This window comes from Balaenoptera musculus, chromosome 9, assembly GCF_009873245.2.
Source record: "Balaenoptera musculus isolate JJ_BM4_2016_0621 chromosome 9, mBalMus1.pri.v3, whole genome shotgun sequence".
NCBI lineage: Eukaryota > Metazoa > Chordata > Mammalia > Artiodactyla > Balaenopteridae > Balaenoptera > Balaenoptera musculus.
The window spans coordinates 41,443,741-41,466,761 of NC_045793.1; the positions used below are offsets into that span (position 1 = coordinate 41,443,741).

Consider the following 23,021-nt stretch of genomic DNA (forward strand, 5'->3'; position numbering starts at 1 on the left):
TGGAGCCAAAGAATGACATGAGTAAAGTTTGTGAGGAAAGTGTGATTTTGCCTAATTATAGTTAACGTGGGGATTGGAGACAAAGAAAGTGGAGATGCAAAGACCTATTTGCAAGGATCTGGCGCCAAGATCTTGAGAACTCTTAACCAAAGGTGGTAGTAAGATCTGGAAAGGATTAAGGGGAGAGAGGTTGTGGAAGAAGGAATGATGGGACTCAGTGTCTTGTAAATATCCGTATATCACAGAATAGAGAAGGCAAAGATAAGTTCCCTAGAAGTGTACATGGAAGAACTGCCAGAAATAGGCAAGGCAAGTGCAGGAACTAATGGAAGATAGGAATCTGAGTTTGATGGGCCAGTGGAGCACTTGATAGGAAATTTATGGCAAGTAGTTAGTGCTAGTAATGATGGGCTGGTACTCAGGAAAGGCACTGGGGCTGAGGAAGCAGAATTAAGGGTGATGGAATTGGGGTATGACTTATCTGGTAGGAGTTGGAAGGAGGAGTGTCAGGATTTTAGAAGAGTGGTTAGGAGGAGGTGAGAAGTAATGATGTGAATGTCACAGAGGAAAATGCTACATCACCTGTAACAAATCAGAACTGGAGAGTGAAGAAATAAAGGTCAATGATGCTCTGGGCTGTAGTGGTGTCATAATGAGACACAGAAATCATGGCTGGAATGGAGGGAGTTTGGGGGCAAGGGCATGCTATTATTGGGGTAGATTGATGGGTAGGGAATGGTGAGAGGGATGAGTTTTTGTTTGTATATTTAATAAAATGCTTGAAGGAGAGTTAACATGCTATTTCTAACAAACTGTCAGAGATTTGCAAGGGTGTTTGGGATCAGGCTATAGACTTTGGGCAGTTGAAATGAATAAGGAACTGACCAATTAAGTAAAAACAGAAGAGATAGGAACAGAAATTTGGAGTTAGGAAGCTAGAGATAAAAGAGAAATAATGAAGGATCTCTTGAATTTTATTGAAGGATTATTGATTATAACTGTAGGAGACTGAAGGAAATATAGCAGCTCTGGAAAGAGTGTTTCTAAAAGAAGGTAGTAATGATATTGTCAAATAAGGTGGATGGATTAAGGGAGATGAGAATTGTGAAAAGTCATTGGAATTAGGTTTGGGCGGTGGAGCCAACGTTTCATTGGAACAGGTAAAGAATGGAGGGGACGGGTGTAGGAAGTGGGCCGTGGGACCAGCCCTGTCCTTACATAACATTTGTTTTAATTGGTGAGGCTGCATTATGAGTGCATTATGTTCAGTTAACTATGATTCCTTTTCCTCTGTGGTTTAAAGTTTTTCTTTAACCTTTCTCTATTAAATCTCTAAGTTTTGTTCTTCCAGAGTCTTTACTCCTTTCATATATCCAACTTCAGAATGTTCTAGATATGACAGTTCTAGAAGCCCGTAGACTTCTGTCTTTTCAAGTTTGATTCTGAAGCTATGAATCAGACCTGAATTAAAATCTGAGAAATTCCTCTAAGTTACCTAGACTAAGAATTCTAATTCTGAAAGCTGTAATTTAAATGCTTTCTCCTACATCAATAGCAATACTTTCCTGGCCTGATCTGTCCTTTCAATGTAATTTAAGTCTGAAATCCAGCCCTGTTATTTACATTTCAGTTTTGAGGGTACAAGAAGTAAGATTAGGAGGGTAGGAGACCAGTAGGTCCTCATGAAATACCAATAGCCTGGAGAGGTCTCTGGCAACTGGAAGTGCAAAATTCTCATCTTATGGGAAAAGTTTTGTTTCTAAAGCTCCTTTGTCCTTTGGTTGTGAGAGCACATTTGCCCCTTGACTCACAGCCAGACCCATAAACAATGGACAAGTTCTTGCAAAGGTCTAGGAGTTGTGTAACCTGTAACCTCACTGTAGAACCCAATCTCCGTTTCCAATCTTATTCTAAAGGAGACCAACTCAGAATGTCAGGAATACTTACCATCTTTCCACCCCTCAACAATTCTAGGTCCCTTTTCTGCCCACTGCATTTATAGTTGTAGGTGTAGGCAGACATTCTTTTGAAAACATAGTGGTGGGTTTAGTCATAGACCCTAGAGCTCCAGAGGGAGGGAGAGCATTGGAGGAACACTGAGGACTGTGTTGGCGCTTTTATCAGGGCCTAGAGGCCCTTAGAAAGGACTATGAGGAGTGCTCAGAACTAACGAAGAGGGCAGACCTAGCAGCATCGGGTCCAAGGGCAAGGATGCAAAGAGGAAATCAAGGTCTTCTAGTGATGTGAGGGGGTAAGGAAGTGGAGCCCTAACTCTTTTTTGAATCTTTTGCCCTTTGTTTTAATTCTCATTTAATTTAATTTAATTTAATTTAATTTAATTTAATTTAATTTAATTTAATTTAATTCTTATAACAGCCCTGAGGAGTGGATAGGTCCTCTGCCCATTTTACAGGTAAGTTAGTTGAGGTTCAGCAAATTAAGGAAATTGTAGGTCTCACTGCAGAGAGGTTGACACAGCTAGGATTTGAACTGAGTCTGCTTGACTCAGAATTCCTTCCCCCATACCACCATGCCCCTCAGAGGGACAGGAGGAGAACATGTTTAGATGCTTTTCTATGGCTGTATCTGAAAATCCAGGGCCATGTGTTGCATTTCTTTGATTTCTCTTCCCCATTTGTTTCTTGTCTGTGATGTGTTCCTTTGGTTGACACACTACTGCCCATCCCAGGAGATAGCCAGGGTCTGTTTGCATCCAAAGCAGAAAGAGTTTCGACATCTCTGGGTGAGCTGAGTGTGTCTCTTCACTACATTCTTTCAATCTGGAGGCAGGCGGAGCACAGCTGTGGCTGTTAGGCCAAGAGCACAGCTGTAGTCAGCCGCCAGTTGACACCATGGCACATGGTGTCATGGTCCCATTACTCGAGTGTGTCCTGCTCAAGCCGCTGTGTGATTGGCATTTGCATGGGCCACAGTTGGGGGAAGAATTCTATGTACTTTGTAGGAACAATGTCACCGTGCTTCATATTCCATTTGCCTCATGTTCTCATAAAAATATCCCACATCCAAGCTTGTTTGCGTAAAATGAAACTGCTGGTTGCCCGATTCATGTACTACTCTTGAGGAATTCTGGTTATCATTTGACCTTGGGGATTGTCATTGCCTGTGAGATCTTTGACCAAAGCTATGTTTCATCCTGATTTTAATGTGGCTAAGTTAAATATGATATATGTTTTTTTTTCAATTAGCAATGTTAAAGTGTAGAAAAAATGACCACAAGGGTCATAAATCATTAATACAGTTGGTGGTGATGGCTGGTCGATTATTACCTTGAGAAAAACAACAGACTCACTGACACAACCAAGAATAGCAAATGTAAATTCTTCTTACTTAGATATCTCTTTATTAGGCCTCTTCTTCTTCTTTTTTTTTTTAAATTTAAAATGATGAAATGAAACTGACAGAAAGTATTTCCTTTTTTTCTATTTTTCAGAAAAAACCACTGTCTGCAATAATAAAGGAAGTCTGTGATGGGTAAGTGTTACTCAGGATTTATCCGGGAAGCTCCAATCCACAAATTGAAAGGCAAATAAAATATTCTTGAGCAATCATTAAATATTATTCACTAAGTCACTATTTGACCTGCCAAAAGACACCAAGAATTGCTATGTAAGATTTCCATGCCTTTTCAACCAAAAAAATTATCACTGTTTCTCAAAGAATAGAAAGTGTAGAATGGCTGATATGCAGACACTGGAATTGATTTTATTTATTTTGAAAAGTTGTGGTTCATTCATCCTACTCACCGGGGAGCAGTGTAAGTTCCTGAGGTTAAGTACACACTTCATCTGGTATAAAATGAGAGGGCCACTCAGGTGCCCATAGAAGATAAAATAATTTAAAAGACAGGTCAGTGGGTGGTTGTGCTGCCATGTGGAACTCCACAATGATAGTGAACTGTCCTACTTCTCTGGGGTTGCTCTAACAATCCAAAGTAAAAGCACATTCATATGGAAGTTGCATGAGGCTTTTTTATTTTTAAAGCAGAAGTGTGAATAGAATACTACCTGGAATTTATTTAAGACCTGGGATCCTTAATTGGAATGTTCCAGGCTACAGCAAGCATACCGATTGGGGACTGTAGACTACAGAGACAATTGAAATGTAGCAATTATCAAAAATTTAAATTGCACTCATTTCCTTTGTTTTCCTCTCTCTGCTCCACTCACTCCTTCATAATAGGGAGGAATGGAACTTTATATTTAAATACCCTTCCCTCAAAGCCATGAAGATAAAATGCCTAAAGGTGAGCAATAGGCTTGGAATAACACCTAGATGACCCACATCTGGAATGGTTGGTCTCAGGGTCATGAAAGGGGGGCTAATGCCACTTTGTTTTAGGAACTGCACTGTGGGTATCTTGGGTACTGGCTCAATTCCAGTCATAGGGTGTTTATTTCATCTAACTCTATCAAACTGTAAACAAGAAAATGACCCTTTTTTTGTTTTTCTGATCAGTTTATGCTTGTATTTTTCAGGTGGTCCCTTGCCAACCATGAATACTTTGCACTGCAGCATGCTGATAGTTCAAACTTCTATATCACAGAAAAGGTAGGTCAACCGTGTTATTTAATCTGGGACACTTATATTTAAAGGAAATTAAAACATAACTGATGTTTCCTCTACTCAGGACTAAACATGCTGATCTAAATTTTGTATCTCTACCATCCACAAAAATAGAGTCTGCAAAGCAAACAACTGCTACTTGAGTATTAACAAGGGGATATTTAGCCCATTGAAGAGTGAAGACCAAATATGTTTCTGCGTCCTGTTTTAGCAACAGCATTTGCCTTCTAACTGTGAATTTACTAATTATCTCTCTTTCTTATTGCTTGGTTAAAGCATTTATTTGATACTTAATGACTTAGTCTAGCTTTCCTTTCTCAGAATTTTTTTTTTTCAGAATAACCTCTAAGCCCTGCTTAAAGTAATTGAAAGAACGACAAGAACCCATTTTGAAGGTGGCATTGTGTAGGCACTGAGTGTTCTGTGGTTCTTGGGAACGCTGCTTTCTTCTTGGGTGATTTTAACTCTTTAGGAAGCTTGGAGGAGAAGGAGGGAATTATGAAGACTACAGTGGCTCTGGCAGCAAGTACAATTAATATCTTAGAGATCCCTGATAAGAGAAAGGAAAACTAACATTTATTGAGCACCTACTATGTGCCAGGAACTGGGCCAAGCACATTACCTCTGTTTGTTGATTTTGTCCTCAAGACTAACCTGTGATGGAAACCACAGTGGCTTTGGTTAACAGATAAGAAACTGAATCATAGAAGTCAGATGGCTTGGCCAATATCGCAGGGGTAATAAACCACAGAAAAAAGTGCTTTATTCTTCCCAGATGGTCCCTGGAATTTTCATAACTGATCATGTTTTCTTCTGCACACTGATTGCCAGAAAGCTGAGAGTTAACAAGTGGACTAGATTTCCTGGCCTGTGTTGTATTTATTCCTTTTACTTGTTGCTTTGATTCATTCCGCAAACAGTTTTCTGTCTTTACTTCCCCCTTGCTTCATTTTCTTCAGATTTTTCATTCCTTTTATATTTATATGATCTGCATGCTATTCTCGGTGAGATAAAGAGGATATAAATAAATAAAAGATAAATGTTAGCAGTTGAATGTATTGTTGTTGATACCCTTAAACAGAAGACTGTCTCATTTTACCTTGGTTCACCTTTTAAAGGTAACTAAAATATTGTGACTTTTGGGGTATTATTGGAAAAGATTGGATGGCTGTCTACTATTTAGGATATAATATGAAACAGTGTAAAAAGTATTAAGTGATAAAATTATAGGACAACAGAAGTTATAATAGTGTTTTTCAAACATCACCATTCAATGGGTAGTGAAATCAATTTAGTTGGTGTTCATAGCATTAAAAATTGGAATATAATAGAGTAGAATAGGTGCCAGTACATCACCTGTGCTGTTTCTGAAAAACTTATGTCACACACACACCTGTATATAATACTAGTATATTGTGCTAGTTTTTTACCTTAGGCTGTGCCCCAAAAGCCATTGAGTCACAGTTAGCTCTGCCTTTGATTAACTGTATTGGCTTGTGTCCCCTGGTGGCTGTCCTGTCTTCTGTCATCATTCTCAGGAGACCTCAATGTATTGGTGATTACTAAGGATGGAATTCTCAGACTAGAGAACATAAGCACCACAGGGAGAATCATTTAAAAATGTAGAGGGGCTTCCCTGGTGGCACAGTGGTTGAGAATCTGCCTGCCAATGCAGGGGACACGGGTTCGAGCCCTGGTCTGGGAAGATCCCACATGCCGCGGAGCAACTAGGCCCGTGAGCCACAACTACTGAGCCTGCACGTCTGGAGCCTGTGCTCCGCAACAAGAGAGGCCGCGATAGTGAGAGGCCCGCACACCGCGATGAAGAGTGGCCCCCGCTTGCCACAACTAGAGAAAGCCCTCGCACAGAAACGAAGACCCAACACAGCCAAAAAAAAAAAAAAAATGTAGATTTTTCAGATCTCAACCCCAGAGACTCAGAATGAGCAAGCCTTGGATATGGCCTAGGGTTTTGCAGTTTAAGAGCCCTCTGTGGAATTCTGATGCAGGTACCCAGGGACCACTTGGAGGAACACTGCTCTGGGGCCACTTTTCTGAAGAGATGGGACCCGAGTGTCCCAGGCACTGTGCACTATGAACAGAGGTCAAGTGCTAAGTTTCATTTAGAAAGGTGTTTGTGTGCGGCCAATTCTTAGAATAATTTAAAAATTCATATACTATTTATGCTTTTACTCTAATTAACATTAATATCTAACATTAATAACTAATTTTCTGATATTAACATTAATATCAGAAAATTCAAACTACTCAGGACAATGAGAAAATTATTATTTTATTGGGCATTCTAGTTATTTTCTGAGAGATCTTGTTTGGCCTGAGGAAATCCTTAATGTTGAATTTAAAGGGACTGCCACCTAAATCTGTCATCAATCTGTCTGTCTCTCTTCATTGGCCAGTAGTGAGGATTCTTCCTTTACTAAAAGTTTAAGGAATGAGAAGGCTCATTTTCCCAATTGCAGCTCTTTGTTTGTAGGTAAAATGTCATCACTCTTCCTCCTACAGCTGTCACTGAGCACAGTGTATGCATGTGACACAGAACGTGACACACAAAGGGCAGGAGATGGACCTTGAATCCTGGGTCCACAGGGGCAAACATGGGCCGCCTTCAGTCTGCGGTTAGGTCCATCTAGTTCTTTGCAAGTATTCTTAAAAATAGAGCCCATTTCCCATTTTTTTTTTTTTAAGTAATGTATTTAGCATCATCTTTGTTACTTACAGCCCAGTGAGTTGTTAGGTGATATTTGTGTTACCATGGTAACCGGTGACTAATTTTCGAAACTTGTGCATGTTCTTAGTTATGACTTTCCCTTGTATGTGAGGTGGTCTCCCTTCCTCTGACACAGATAAAATATCACCTGTAAATTTTTTTTTTTTAATTTATTTATTTTTGGCTGCATTGGGTCTTTGTTGCTGCATGCAGTCTTTCTCTAGCTGTGGCGAGAGGGGGCCACTCTTCGTTGTGGTGCGTGGGCTTCTCACTGTGGTGGCCTCTCTCGTTTTTGGAGAACGGGCTCTAGGTGCACAGGCTTCAGCAGTTGGGGCACACGGGCCCAGTTGCCCCATGGCATGTGGGATCTTCCCGGATCAGGGCTTGAACCCGTGTCCCCTCCATTAGCAGGCAGATTCTCAGCCACTGCACCACCAGGGAAGCCCCACCTGTAATTTTAAAGAAGAAAAATTCTCCAGCCCTGGCTGGACAAGCTAACATATTCTGTAAGTGATAGATGCTTGTGATTCTCTTCTAAGATCCTCAGGAAGGCACCTCCCCTGCTTTTCTCACATTATCCAAGCCCATTTTCTGAAATTGTCTTTATTTGCTTATTGGGCCGTTAACTTCTGTTTTTCATCGCAGGGGGAAAAAATGTCACGTTGTTGAGCAGCATTCAGCAGAAGCATAGCATGCAAATGCCTTAGAGAAAGTTAAGATTCAGCTATTTACAAGTTCAAATTCTGCCCCAGAAACTTTCATATTTCAGGGTGATGTCTCAGAGACAGAGAGAGAAAATACAAAATAAAAAGTGAATTGTGTATTTTTCAGCTTTATGGAGGTGTAATTGACAAACAAAATTGTAAGATATTTAAGCATATGTCATGGTCATTTGATATACGTATACATTGTGAAAGGATTCCCATCCTGTTAATTAACATATCCATCATCGCTATTTATTTATTTGGTGAAAACATCTAAATTCTACTCTCTTAGCAAATTTCAATTATACAATACAGTGCTATCAACTAAGTCACCATATTTTACATTAGATCCTGAGACCTAGTCATATTATAACCTGAAATGTTGTACCCTTTTACTTACTTATTTCTGTTTCCCCCAACCCTTCAGCCCCTGGCAACCATTTTTTCTACTCTATTTCAATGAGTTTGACTTTTTTTTTAAGATTCCACGGATAAGTGATTCCATGCAGTGTTTGTCTTTCTCCGTCTGACTTGTTTCCTTTAGCATGATGCCCTCAAGGTTCATCCATGTTGTTGCAAATGGCAGGATTTTCTTCCTTCTCATGGCTGAATAGTATTCTATTGTATATATCTACCACATCTTCTTTATCCATTCATACGTTGACATCACTTAGGTTGTTTCCATATCTTGGCAGTTGTGAATAATGCTGCAGTGGATATGGGAATACAGATACCTCTTCGATACCCTGTTTTCATTTCCTTTGGATATATACCCAGAAGTGGGATGGTTGGATCCTTATTGTAGTTCTATTTTTGATTTTTTTGAGGAATCTTCATGCTGTTTTCCATAGTGCCTATACCAATTTATATTCCCACCAACAGTGTATGAGAGAGAACATCGTTCTCTTTTTTTCACATCCTTACCAGCACTTATCTCTCTCTTTTTTTGTTTTTGATAATAACCATTCTAACAGGTGTGAGGTGATTTCTCATTGTGGTTTTAATTTGCATTTCCCTGATGATTAGTGATGTTGATTAGTCATATACGTGTTGGCTGTTTGTATGTCTTCTTTGGAAAAATGTCTATTCACTTTCTCTGCCCATTTTTTTAAATTGGGCTTTTTTCTTTTTTTTCTATTGAGTTGTGTGAGTTTGTTATGTATTTTGGATATTGACCCCTTATCAGATATATGATTTGCAGATATTTCTCTCTTTTCCATGTATTGCCTTTTCATTTGTCGATGGTTTCCTTTGCTGTGCAGAAGCTTTTTAATTTGATGTAGTCCCATTTGTTTACTTTAAGTATTCCAGTGGAATTTGTCTTCCAAGAAAGAATTTTACAGAGAGAGCTAAGCGTTTTAGTCCATTATCTTCATTCCAGTCCGATGAGGCAGGTTATTATTATCTCCATTTTACAATGAGGAAAGTGAGACAGAGAGAGATTATGCAACAACCCGTTTAGGTCATACAGATAGGCAGTGGTTGAGCTGAGGCTTGGACCCAGGTGGGTCTGCCTCCAAAGCTGTCTGTGCCACCTCCTGGAAACCCTCTGTCCCCACTACCTGGGCCCTGGTTTGTTTATGATGCTCCTTTTTTTTTGCTGACACCAGGCCAGTGATCCTGATGGTAATTGCCTCAGGACAATAAATATAGGAAGTTACACCCTGTGAGCATTGGTTACCAGCTTTAGTCTGTGACCTTTTTATTCCTTAAGAGGATGGCTTGGAGGAAGTTGTAACAGATAATCTTCCACTCACTGGGGATTAGCAAAACACATTTTCATTTGCCTTTGGTCTGGATTGTATAATTGTCTAAGGTAGTATTATTGCATTAATACCATATTTTTTAGGCAAACAGGAAAATTGCCTTATCATCCTTAACCCTAAGCATGCAGACAGGTAGGTCCCCAGAAAGCATGGGGCATGGTAGAGGGCACCTTTAGGAGATCGTGTACTTGTGGACAATTGAAGTTTTCTCACGATTTCAGGATGGTATTTTGGTCCCCCTGTGCTAAGACCTACTTCAGAATGTGTGAAGTACAGTGATATACCATGGCAGTATCTTATTTCTGTAAGTTTTTATTTTGTAAGAATAGAGATATCCATTTCTCAACCAGGCCCTCTCTGCAAAGCTGGCCCCAGGAACTTTCAGGGAAAGAAGTGGGGTTTTGAAGGGCACCCCGTTTTAATGCCATTCCCACTTCCTAGGTGCTCTGTGTTCTCAGACAGGCCTTGAGCTTCCCCGAATCCCTGGGCAGACAGGGCTTGTGTATCCCTGGGACTTGTTTGTCCAACCCGGGTCAGGAGACTACTCAACCATCGTGTGGAATCCAGTTCACCTGTCACACTTGAAGCACTGGGCTCTACAAAGAGCTCAGTGAGATGAATCCCTTGCATTCTCTGCATCCATGGATCTCAGGGTCTAGTGGGGGAAGAATACCTTGAAGTGGGCACAGGTTTTGAGGAAGAAGAGGAAGGAACCAAGTGATTATAGAAGAGAAGAGGGATCCAAAAGGGTCCTGGAGTGGGCTAACCATGTCTGAACTGAACTTTGAGAAACTAACGGGAAAAGTATTCATTCAAAGACTGTGTGTGAGTTTTAGGCACCTTCACAGGTCAGCTGGGGCATCAGTCGGGGGGATGGTAACAACTGTCCTGAACATTTGTTGGATGCTTGCTATGTGGCAGGCGCTGAGCTAAACGCTTCGCTTCACGTGGGCTCTTTGTTGTACTTGAGTCTTTCACAGGAAGCCTGTGAACCAGGTTTTATTGTTACCTTCTCCATTCTCTGGAGGGCACAACTGAGGCTCAGGGGTGTAAGCAACAGAGCAGGGATGGACACAGGAAGTCTGGCTCCAGAGCCAGTGTCCTGTGCTCTTGGGCCGTGCTGTGGGACAGGCAGGAATCTCGGCAGTTCTCATCATGCTGTGCCACAGATGGAAGGCACACCAGTTCTTGGTGCGGGAGGTGGAAATCCATCTTTCCATCTCTATTTTACCTCCCTGGTTTCCTCTACTGACAGTCCTCATTCTACTACCTCTTGGTCCTCCAAAAAGCATTTGATCCTATTTACACCCATGACCCAATAACCCAATTGCATCAGCATTGCTGAGCGAAGTAATTTGCCTTAGAAATTCCCCAGAGATACACACACTACCAGCAGAGTTTCTTTTTCATTTGGAACGAGGCTGGTGAGCCCAAGGGAACTGGTTCCATCCAGTGTGGGAAGGTTGGCTTTGCACAGAGACAATGGTTGGTGCTTCTCAGCTGGGTTGGTTAACCCAAGGGCGTGAGTCCTTATTGGTCACTAAACAAATTGAGCACAGGGGTGTCATGTGACTGCCTCAAGGACACTGTAATGAAAACAGTTCAATGCACTAGACATCTCTGGTGCACTTGCTTCATCTTTTAAAAGTGGCTAAAATGTTGTGGGGTTTGGGGTATTATTGGGAAAGGATTGGGGAATTTTCTTCTATATGAGTATAATGTGAAGAGTGTAAAACTGTTTTTGAATGATAAAATTGCAGGACAATAGAGGTAATAGTAGGGCTTTTCAAACCGTTGGTCATCACTTGTTAGTGGGTGGTAAATCAATTTAGTAGGTTGAAGGAGCATTAAAAAATGTACTATAGCAGGATAGAAAACAGAGTGTGTTACATGTGTTGTTTTGTGAAATATTTGTTTCATGTGCATTCATATGTAATACATGTTTAGTCTTATTTTTTACCCTGGGGTCAAAAATATTTGAAAGTCACTGAAAATATTTACGAGGTGGGGGATTAACTAGGGAGAATAAATGCAAGTGCTGTATGTTAAGTAGTTTAAGGAAGCCTCGTGTTTGGAATGTGTTCTTCCCTGAAGAAGGTAATACACACACCAGCACCACCAGCACCAGCACCAGCACCAGAATACAAAGCAAACTGAGGCATGTCTTTTCCTGGGGAGCTGCCGGTCCGGTCCACTGGCTCCTAGGAGGGGCAGCCTACGGCCTGGTGCCATGTGTCCCTTCTCTATTGCCCCTTACAGCTAAGGGGACCAGAAGTTGACACCTTACCCTAGCCGAGCCCCCCTGGCCCCCCGCACCGTGCTTCTCTTCTGGGAATCTGAAATGGAGAGGTGAGTTGGGTGATGATGCGTGCTAGAACGGGAAGGTGAGATGGAGTCAAAGCTGCTGTGGTGTCAGGGCAGATGCATCTTCCTACAAGCTGAGTGTGGGGCTTTGCAGCCCCGGCCATAAGTACCCAGAGTAACACCAGTCTGCAGAAAGGATTGAGATAAGTGGGGATGAAGGCCTGTGAGGGAGTCAGAGGATGGGGAGAGGGAGCGGCTTCCAATCCTGATTTCCTCTCTGCTTTCTGTTTCCTGTCTTTGCATCCCTGTGAGAGGATATCCTGTGGCTTTTCAGTCCTTCCCCTGAATCCGCTGTACTTGGGTCTCCGTTACTCTTGATCAAAGAACTTTCACTGGGACAGGCATTTTAATTTGAGCAAACCAGAGCCCAGGAACGTTGTAAATTTCCTAACCTAGCCACACATCCTATGCGACATTCCTTTTTCTGCTGCTGCTTGTGGTAAAAGATTCCGGATTTGTTCAACAGAAGCCACTGTGGCTGCCTCGGCAAGTTATCCCTCAGCCAGATGTGATGAGCATGGGTTGCCACCTGCTGATCTGGGCCAGCGCCTCCGGGACTGGCTCTCAGCAGGCAGAAATGGGCAAAGAAAGACGGTCCCGCTTTTCACCTCGCCCTGGCTCTTCAGCTCTTCTGGGGCTCCTGGCTCCCAGCATTTCTCTCATGCTGCCCTGTTGCCCCATCTCTCGCCTTCCTCATACCCTGCTGCCTGCTCTCCCTTTGTTAAAGACTCCACGTTCACCTGTGCCTTGCTGCTGAATTCTTTCTTTTTTGATTTGTAACTGAACCTGACTTCTGGTATGGATGCTTCTTGCCCTACTCGCTGCTTGTATGCCTGTCACCAGCCTTTAGAAAGCACTGGACTCTTCTGGACAGGCTGCTTGTCCTGGATCTGCCAGCTCATAATCCAGGGCTGTCAAAAAAACCCAGCCATGCCAGGAGGAAAAGAGCCATGCATGCATGTATTCAAGAAAAGAAACTTGTACTGACTTCCCATATGTGCCAAGCGCTGTGCTAATAAGCTTTTAACATCTTAATTGAGATATAATTCATACACCATAAAAACTACCGTTTCAAGTGTACAATGCAATGGCTTCTAGCATATTTACAAAGTTGTACAGCACTTTATTTTTTAGATAGTAAAGCTGTGTCATTTCTATTCAGGGTATTTTCAAGTTCCAAAACAGCAGCTCTCAGATGTAAATGGAGATCACGGCCTCAAATCTAGACATGCGGATCCACTAGATCAAGGCTGCACTTCAAACATTTTTAACAAGTCCAGGTGGTACTAGTGCCCCGTTTGAACATTACCCGTTAGAAATGTGAGCAGCCTCTGGATCTTTCTCTTTATTCCTGCATGCGATGTGTTGGCTGAAGAAAAATGCACGACCTAAAAGTGGCCAGTTATGTTTTATTCAGGGACTTTACTGAGGACTATAGCCCAGGAGACAGCCTCTCAGGTAGCCGTGAGGAGCTGTTCCAAAGAGGGAAGGGAGGAGCCAGGATGTAGAGGAATTTTTGCAAAACAAAAACCAAAAAATAAAAAACAAACCCCAAAACATTTAGTCAAACATCAAAAGATTACTGCTAATCACAAAAAACCAGGCATCTCAAGTTAATGATTTTAGTGCGTTCTGCATTTGGGAGGATTCAAGAGTCTGGGCTCACTGAAATTATTCCTTAGATATGCATCTTAACCATCTAGGGTCAGTATCCTGTTTTCCTACATCCTGAATTCCCCTCAGGGCACACCACTGGGGCAGCTGGTGTGGCTAATGGCTTGGTGGCAGCAACATTCTTTGTTTACTGACATGGCAGGCAACATTTTTTGTCTGCAGGAGAAAACCCATGTTGTGAATTCTTATCGGCTGGAAGTCCTGTGCCCTGCCTGAAGTGGGGACATCATTCTGCTTGGTTTCCACTGTTGCTGAGAGAGAACGAGGTCCAACTTCCTTCCTTAACCTGGCCGTCAGGGTGTGTCACAATCTAGCCCCAGTCGACATGTTCAATTTGCCATCTTTTTCTTGTTCTCTCCGCTTTAGCCAAATTGCCTTAATGTTCTCCAAATAAACCTTGCTCTGTCTCCCCCTGTATAGCTTTACTCACCTGGAATTCAGTCCTGCCTGCCCTCCCTCCCTCCGTCCCATTCTGTTTCAGGCACTAGATTAGATGCTAGGAATAAAGAGATGAAATGACAGACTCCTTGCTTCTGGGGGAGATGAGTCTTACCAACAAACACACCCAGGAAGTAATGCCATTAAAACAACTGCCATTTCGGGACAGCCGACCCTCCTCTCCCTCCCAATCCTAAATTGTCTGAGCTGGAAGAAACCATAGCTGCTTGCCTGAAATAATCTTAATCCTGATGTTGGAGATTAGCGTCTTCATTCAGTCCTTCAGCTCTAAATCTCTCCCCTTCTTCTCTGCTGCTACAGGAATTATTGTCTTTTTATTGTCTCTTAGGTTCATTTGATAGCTAAGCAGGATCTGCATATCTTTATTGTTGCCTTGAAGTGGTACTTAACTATTTGTGTGCTAATTTGTATTTTCCCCTCCCTGGAGTTGCAAGTGCCTTACAAGCAAAAACTTTGTGTTCTCCCTCTGGGGCCCCTGCAGTGTCTGTCTCTAGTTCCTTGAACATATTCTTCAGGTGTTCGAAGATGGTGGATTTTATGTGATGCAGTTTTCTCTGTAAGATAAAAGGTACAATTAGTTGCTTCATAAACTATGTATGATGTTGGCTGGTTCAATTACCAGAATATGCACATAAACTTTCAGATTATTCACAATGGAGGGATCATAGAGTGAGTAAATGAATCGTAATGCTCCTCTTAGAGTCTTAAATCAGTGTTAAAAAGTTGGCTTTTAGTATCGCAGGACTGATTAATTATCTTTTCCAAAATAAGTACGTACACACATACATACGCACACATAATATTTATACTGTGCTGAATGTCGACTAAAATTTTTAAAGATTCATCAGATTTCATAAGATGATACTTAAACCCAGTCCCATGGATTTAAGTACTCCTTCTTTAGAATAAATGACCTGTTTCTGAGAATTTGGTCAGCTGTATGAATTTATCTCTAGTTCACAGCAATAGCTATGGGGAGGGAAAAATAAGAGACCCTCTGGTACCTCATACGAATAATTCTTCATTAGGCAGATGATCAAAGAGTAATACAGTTTCAAAGTCAGTATTATCATTTTTATTTTCATTATAGCAAACAACAACTTCTAAGAACCAAACTGTAGTTTTGACAGATAATTTACCCCCAATTTTATGATTTTTGTTGTTCAGTTCTGAGAAAGTGAGTTTTACTTTATTTCACCCTGGGGGATCCATTGATATTCTTGTAGTTCACCCATCTTCGGTTCTTTATTTCCGGCAGTTGGCTCTGTGGAAGCAGTGATCACGGAAGAGTAGAGAGATTTCTAGGCTTAAATACATGCTTTAGAGTTTCCATGAAGGAAAACATGGGCAGTGACTTCGAAACCTTGTCAGCATTTTCTCCCCACTCCACATACTCTTTTTTTTTTCAGATTTCTTTTTTAAATTTATTTATTTATTTTTGGCTGTGTTGGGTCTTCGTTTCTGTGCGAGGGCTTCCTCCAGTTGCGGCAAGCGGGGGCCACTCTTCATTGCGGTGCGCGGGCCTCTCACTATCGTGGCCTCTCCTGTTGTGGAGCACAGGCTCCAGACGCGCAGGCTCAGTAGTTGTGGCTCACGGGCCTAGTTGCTCCGCGGCATGTGGGATCTTCCCGGACCAGGGCTCGAACCCGTGTCCCCTGCATTGGCAGGCAGATTCTCAACCACTGCGCCACCAGGGAAGCCCCACATACTCTTTTTCATTAAATGAAGGAGAAACTTAGGATAATCACACTGCACTGTGGTGACGCGTTTTCCAATAACCAAGGAACAATTGAATGCAAGTGTTTGCAGTTGGAATTATATGTACATACGGTGAAAGCCAGTCACTAAGAACAGAGGTTGTAGCAAGAATCTTGAGCAACAGGAGAAGCACTTTGGAATTTGTCATATTGTGTTTGCTGTGTCTTAGTCCTTTCAGCTTGGCTAACAAAAATACCATAGACTGAGTGTCTTACAAACAACAGTTTTGCAGGCCGGAAGTTCAAGATGAAGGCGCTGGCAGATTCAGTGCTTGGTGAGGGGCTGCTTCCTGGTTCCTAGATGGCCGTCTGTCGCTGTGCCCTCATAAGGCAGAAAGGGAGAGGCAGCTTTCATAAGGGCACTAATCCCATTCATGAGGGCTCCCCTCTCATGATCTAATCACCTCCCAAAGTCCACACCTCATAATACCATCCCACTGGGCATTAGGATTTAACAAATGACTTTTGGGTTGGCACAAACATTTAGTCCATAGCAGCATGCCACATGTGAACCAAGAAAGTTTTATTATCATCCCCCAGACCTTACATTTTGAGTTTCTCCAAGCCAGGAACCAAAAGATTATTAATATTATTCATATTTACTTTAAGAACATATTGGATTTTTCCCAATTCAGTTGTCAAAGACAAAAGAGCTAAGGGCAGGATGAGCTTAGCTGCAGTTGAGCTAAGGGCAGGATGATAGCCACATGACATACTTGGGTATTTGGTTCCAGGGATGTTGTTTGGGATAGAATGATATGTACTACTCTTGGGTTCCCTCAGCCCTTTCTCAATTCATCAAGCCCAACTTGTGAAAACTGAAGTATACTCACACACTGGTACACATGCATACATGCATCAGACTGTCCTAACTTTCCCCAGGAGCTATCCAGCCCTTTTCTGGGAATGTTGCCCCACCTCTCTCCTGGTACCTTTGCTCTTAGTGACTCAAACTAAATTGGCATTAAACTTTCTGAAGTCTCTAAAAACTTTTTTGGGGTGTTTTTAGAGTTTTCTAATTAAGAGTTTGGGAATTGGATGGGAGCTATCATTTTAAATCATTTAGTGCTTTTCCTCTGGAGAGGACTTGGAAGAGTATATACTTATTTCAGGATGAAGTAGATAAAGAGACAGTCCAAGTTGAGTAATATAAATGAGAGGGAGCAGGAGAGAGGAGGGTGCTGACTGCCACCAGCATTACTCAGATGTCAGTGGGTTTTATGTCATGTTATTTAATGTTTACCACCGACTGTTGGATAGAGGCTATAACAAGATGATTGCACAGGCGGCTAACTTTTTTGCTTAGGCTCCCTAGCTTGTGTTTGGTAAGATACTGCTGCTTCTAGAATTGCAGGCAAAGATAAATGCCAGAGGTCATGATAATTCCATGTTCTCCAGTTCAGCTATTAAACAAATGAATAGATTGACTCAAGCACTGAAACATTTAACTGTGTAATGCTCAGATACAGGATGAATGACACATGGGTTTCCTGCAAAGGCAGGCACTTGTTTACCAGAAATGATCCTAGAAACACCAGAACGCCCCTTCTAAAGAAAACAAACAACCGTAAAAAGCAAAAACCCATTATCAGTAGAGGAGATTAATTCTGAGAATGGCTCTGCGACTCTTACATTGTGTTCCAAAGCCAGAAACCTAATTGCAAATTTCCTAAGTACAATCCCGTTCATGTTTTTTATACTCTAGGAATGAGGTTTATTTTTGAATAGCTATTGGACTATGTTTCTCAAAGTTTTAAGTTGAAGACACAATATATACATTGTGCCAAAGGTAACAAGAAAGTCATGAAACAATAGTCACCGAAATGCGTTTTCATTGTTGTTGTTATTTTTAGTCTATTATTTTCTATTTTGTTTTATGTTTTAAATGTCTGCTAGGATCCATCAGGATGACTTCATGACTATTACTGATTATGATCCACAGTGTGAAAAACATTTCATTACATTCTTTGCTGTACAATGTCACAAAGTTAGATATCCTCACTTTACTATCCCAGTATCTAGAACAATGCTCAAAAAAAATATTTATTTAATGAAGAAATGAATACCCACTACAACAGTAAATCAGTGACTCAAGGGCAGACTTGAGGAATGGGCATGAACAAAAGGAAGAAGAGAAATAAAAGAAAGATACAAAGTTTGGTAGAAAGACTGGGGAGAGGGCAGAGGAAGGACATCTTGCCTCAACCCAAGAAAGGTAGTATGCCTGCAGCTGTTTTCTGGATATGGCACTCTGTAACATTTGGGGTTCTAGGATGCCCACACACTTTCCACTGTGATCAGAGTTAAGTTACAGTAATAACTATTGCATGATCATTTCTTTTTATCTCCATAGTTCCATTCATTTTTGCATTAAAAATACCCCATATTTAGTAACCTAAAGCAAAACCCATTATTAGTGGAGATGATACTTACTGATTCTCTGGGTGAGGCATTTGGACATGGCAAAGCAAGGATGATGGCTTGTCTCTGATGATGTCTGGAGTCTCATCTGGGAAGGCACAAATACCTGGGGGCAGGAATCATTTGGAAGCTTCTTCACTTACATGTCTGGCTCCTGGGCGGGGATGACTCAAAGGCAGAGCTCAGTTGGGACTGTACACTGGAGTGCCTACCTGTGGTCTTTCCATGTGGCTTGGGCTTCCTCACAGCCTGGTGGCAATGTTCCTAGAAGCTCCCTGAGAGGGCATTTCCTGAGAGCCAATATTCCAGGAGAACCAAGCAGAAGCTGTATGGCTCTTTATGACCTAGGCTTGGAAGTTCTGTAGAACCTTCTGCTGTGCTCTATTGCTGAAAGTAGTCATAACCCTCCCCAGATTCAAGGTGGGGAGACATGGGCTCCTCCTCTCTATGAAAAGGATGGCAAACAACTTTGGGGCTTTTTAATTAAACCACCATATGCCATATCCCATTACCTTTCTTTTTCAGGAAAAAGCTGTTAGATAGAGTTACTATTTTCCAGAAGTTATCCAAAGATTAAACTTATCTTTTACATCTGCTAGATTTCAACTTTTTAAGCTAAGAGGAAGAAGAAAAGGTAGTTAAAATAAGAAAAATAGAAGAAAGTTTACATCATTAAAACACAGAGCAACAATGAGGTGATTTTCCACATCGATAAAGGAGGCAGGAGGAGGAACAATTTATTGCTTCTTTTTCTTAAGGGTGGAGAGGGGAAGCTGGGTAAACTGAACAAGTGTTCAGAGGAATTTAGAGGGAATTAGGCACCTTGGTATTTACACCTTCTTTTGAGTATAATTCTTGGGGAAATGGGTTTACTTCTTGTGCCCTGTCTGAAGATTAAAGTTTAAAAATAAGTGCTTTGTGTATAACTGATTTACTTTGTTATAAAGCAGAAACTAACACACCATTGTAAAGCAATTATACTCCAATAAAGATGTTAAAAAAAATAAAATAAAAATAAGTGCTTCGTTACCATCAACTCCACTTGTAAACCAGTAACTGCTCTTCATTTATCAAAGACGGTCTTGTGCTTGGTACTGTGACTAAAGAGAAAGCTGAAAAATACCTGGTTTGTTAATTGCAGTCCTATCAAGTCTCTAGGGCTGGTGCAGGGCAGGTTAACCTTGGTTATCAAGTACCTTCTTCAATCACTTCTCACTCTTACAGGGGAAAAATACAAAAAATTAAAAAATAACTTTAAAAGTGATTCATTGTGATCTTATCTAAGCTTTTCCATTTCATTTAGAGATGAATAGGAAGGGATGGTTCCTCCTCTATTCTTATTTTTTAAATGTATTTCTTCTTTTTCTCATTGTTAGTCTGCTCCCTATTGTTTATTTTTAATTCTCCTCTGACCCTTTTTCTTCCTGCTGACCCCTTCCTTCCTTCCTTCTTTCCTTTCTGTTAGTCTGTAACTTTATTTTTCTTTCACTCCATCTTTCCTCACTACCATCTCCTTTTTTAGGTCATTAGCCATCTTTTTAAAAATTTCTCTTCCTACTCTCTGTTCATCTACTTTTCTTTCTCTCCTCTATGTTCAGATGCCCTCTCTCTTGAAACTTTAGACTTGCAAGCACTGTAGTTAGGTTTAGATTTTTAGATATAAAAAAATAGTGAGGTGCCACTTTACTAATATAATGCAACTTACATAAAACTTTCCTTTTTTCAGTATCTGCTGCTCCTAAGCAAACAGATATGAAATCTCAAGTTTCATGAAAAAATTTACATAAACAGATAAGCATATTGGAGACATATTAGAAGTAAAAAAAAGAGTAAAAATTGTTTTAATTATCAGAATCCTAGTTCTCAGAGAAAACCAGTGACGTTTTAGTATATACACTTCAAACTTATTTGAGTTTGGGTGTGCATTTGTTTTGTAAAATGTGATCATAGCATACACATTCTTTCATAACTTGCATTTTAACTTAATATATAGTGGGCATCTTAACATGTTAGTGTACTCTGCCTACTTCACTATGTAATGAAGATTAAATTGGATAATGCTGGCAAAACACTTTGCCAGACGCTTAGCCCACGGTCATCCCTCAGTGAGTCATATTTCCTATTTATTCGTCAAACTTAATGGCTGAGAAGTATTGAACTCAGTTTTTAAGTCAGTTCTTTTTGTTTTGATTCTTAGATTGTTTGCTTTTTTTCTTTCTTCCTCTTTCTCTCTCTCTCTTTTCTTTAAATAACACTAAAGTGTCCATTCCTTAAACTGAGTCTTTGTGTAATTCCTTAACCATTTCCTTACAAAATATCAATAGAAGTTGAATGAAGAGTCAAACTGGGTCATCCTGACTTATTCAGCCACTGCTTACTGATGACCCCCTGGGTGCCAGGCACTTTCATGAGTGATTTCATTTAAGCATTTAGGGCTTACAGGGGTCTTGGGGGGTTTTGGAGTTTAGGTCACACAACTATGAGTGTCATCTTTGGAACTGAAACTGAGATCTTCTATATTATTGTGAAGAACATTCCATTTCAGGGGATTTTAGGGATGGTTCATGAATTGCAGGAGTATTTGATTTATCTGGCCTTTTAAATGGTTATTTTGAACTGTTTCAACATGAATAAAAAATCAACATAAACTGTAACAATAGCCTTATTATTATTAACTTAAGCTGTTGGGTTAAGTTGACTTTAGGTGGACCTCAATATGAAGCATTTTATTTCCTTCATCCTTGTGCATACATTTACACTTCTTATAAACGTGTCATTGACTGGGAAGATTGGAGTGTTTTATTTTAAATCAGGCATGAATCTCCCCACTCGAGTAAAATCATCTAAGTAAGTTTACCTGTGCCGCACCTGAGTGCCTGGTGCATGTACAATCAGGGCTAGTTCAGGCTTCTCGGCTTGGCTGCATGTCAGGTGTCCAGTAACAGGGGAAGACCTAATTTTATTCCTTTATGTAAGTTTGGGGTGCTTTTTTTGCCTAACTTCCAGTATTTATTATGAGGAATGAGAGTTGAGGTTAGATGTTAGTTATACAGATCTGAAAGAAAAAAAATGCCCTATTGTTCCCTTTCCAAGCATCTGGAGAAACTCCTGAGATTTAAAGGTTACCATTGACAACTACATATCTGGGTATGGTAGGCAGAATTCTAAGGTGGCCCCCAAGATTCCCATCCCCTACTGTTGCATGCCCCATACAAATCCTTCCTCTTGAGTGTGGTCTGGACCTGTGAATATGAAGGGATGTCACTCAGGTGATTACATCACAGTTTGTCAAAGGGATTTGCAGATACAGTTAAGGTCCATAATCACTTGACTTTGGGTTGGCTTTGGGTTCATCAAAAGGGAGATTAGCCTTGTGCACCTGACTTAATCAGATGGGCCCTTTAAAGAAGGTGAAGCATTAAAGTGATGCTCTCCTGTTGGCCTGAGAAGGTGCAGATTGCCAGGTTGTGGAGAAGGCTGCAGGGTAAGGACCTGAGAGCAACCTCTGGGAGCTGAGCGTGATCCCTGGTCAACAGCTGGTGAGGAAATGGGAGGAAGTGGGAGGAAGTGGGATCTTAGTCAAACAACCACAGGAAACAAATTAAGTAGCAACTGGAATGAACTTGGAAGTGGCCTCTGAGTTCCAAATAAGGATGCAGCCATCTGACACCTTGATTTCAGCCCTGTGTGACCCCGGGCAGAGGACCCAGTTAAAATGTGCTACCCTCCTGACCCCATAGAAACTGTGACATCATACATTTGTTTAAGCTTCTAAGGTTTTGGTAATTTGTTTTGTAACAATAGAAAATGAGCACATTGTGTGAATGTACCCAGATTTTCTCTACACTGAATAAGATAACAGAACACAAAAGCAAATTGAATGTGGAAGCTTGTTATATTATTGTAATGATCATCCATAATGCCAGATATTAAATTTTTATGTTAATAAAAAAACCTCATTATTCCTGCTGATTACCTTAAAAAATATACATTTACAAACCTAAGCTCATAAAACATGTTAATATTAATACAATACCTCTTTGTCTATTTTAGGTTCTGAGGGATTTTTTTCCCTTTCTAGAACAAAAAGATTCCATTATTTGAAAACCACTGGCTTGACTAATAGGCACTTTTTAAAAAGGCTGCATTTTGCTTGTTTTAAGAATGTAACTGTTGGCAGGGAAAAGAAGAGCGGGATTGTGCAAGGCTAATTTATAGTCAGCACATTGTTTTTAAATATATGTTTATCTTTAATTGTTCCCTCATTACAAAGAAATGCATAGATGTAAGAAATCCAACCACTACTTTTGATTTAGACAGATGAGTTTTGCACTAGTGATTGTTTTTAAATCAGAAGTCATTTAAATAGTAATTTAAAACTTCTAAAGCATGCAATATTTCAAACATATCAAAAAGTACAGAAAATGATATAACTGATACCCATACACCCAATCATCTAGATGTTAACAGAGGTTAACATTTTGCCTATTGCTTCAGGTTTTCTTTTTTAGAAAAGTGCAAATCCAGCTGCATCACTATTCTATCATTTCTCCTGTCTCTCCTC

The 23,021-nt window shown here is 40.7% G+C and overlaps 1 protein-coding gene across 10 annotated transcripts in view; it reads left to right on the forward strand.

Moving 5' to 3' along the window:
- The window catches only part of ELMO1 (engulfment and cell motility 1), a 554,248-nt gene that overhangs the window by 120,221 nt on the left and 411,006 nt on the right, over window positions 1-23,021 (forward strand). For all 10 annotated transcript variants that reach the window (XM_036863258.1, XM_036863260.1, XM_036863259.1 and 7 more), the window contains 2 exons: window positions 3,452-3,492; window positions 4,497-4,569. In XM_036863258.1, coding sequence (XP_036719153.1) covers window positions 3,452-3,492; window positions 4,497-4,569 — 114 coding nt within the window. The remainder of the gene's footprint in view (window positions 1-3,451; window positions 3,493-4,496; window positions 4,570-23,021) is intronic.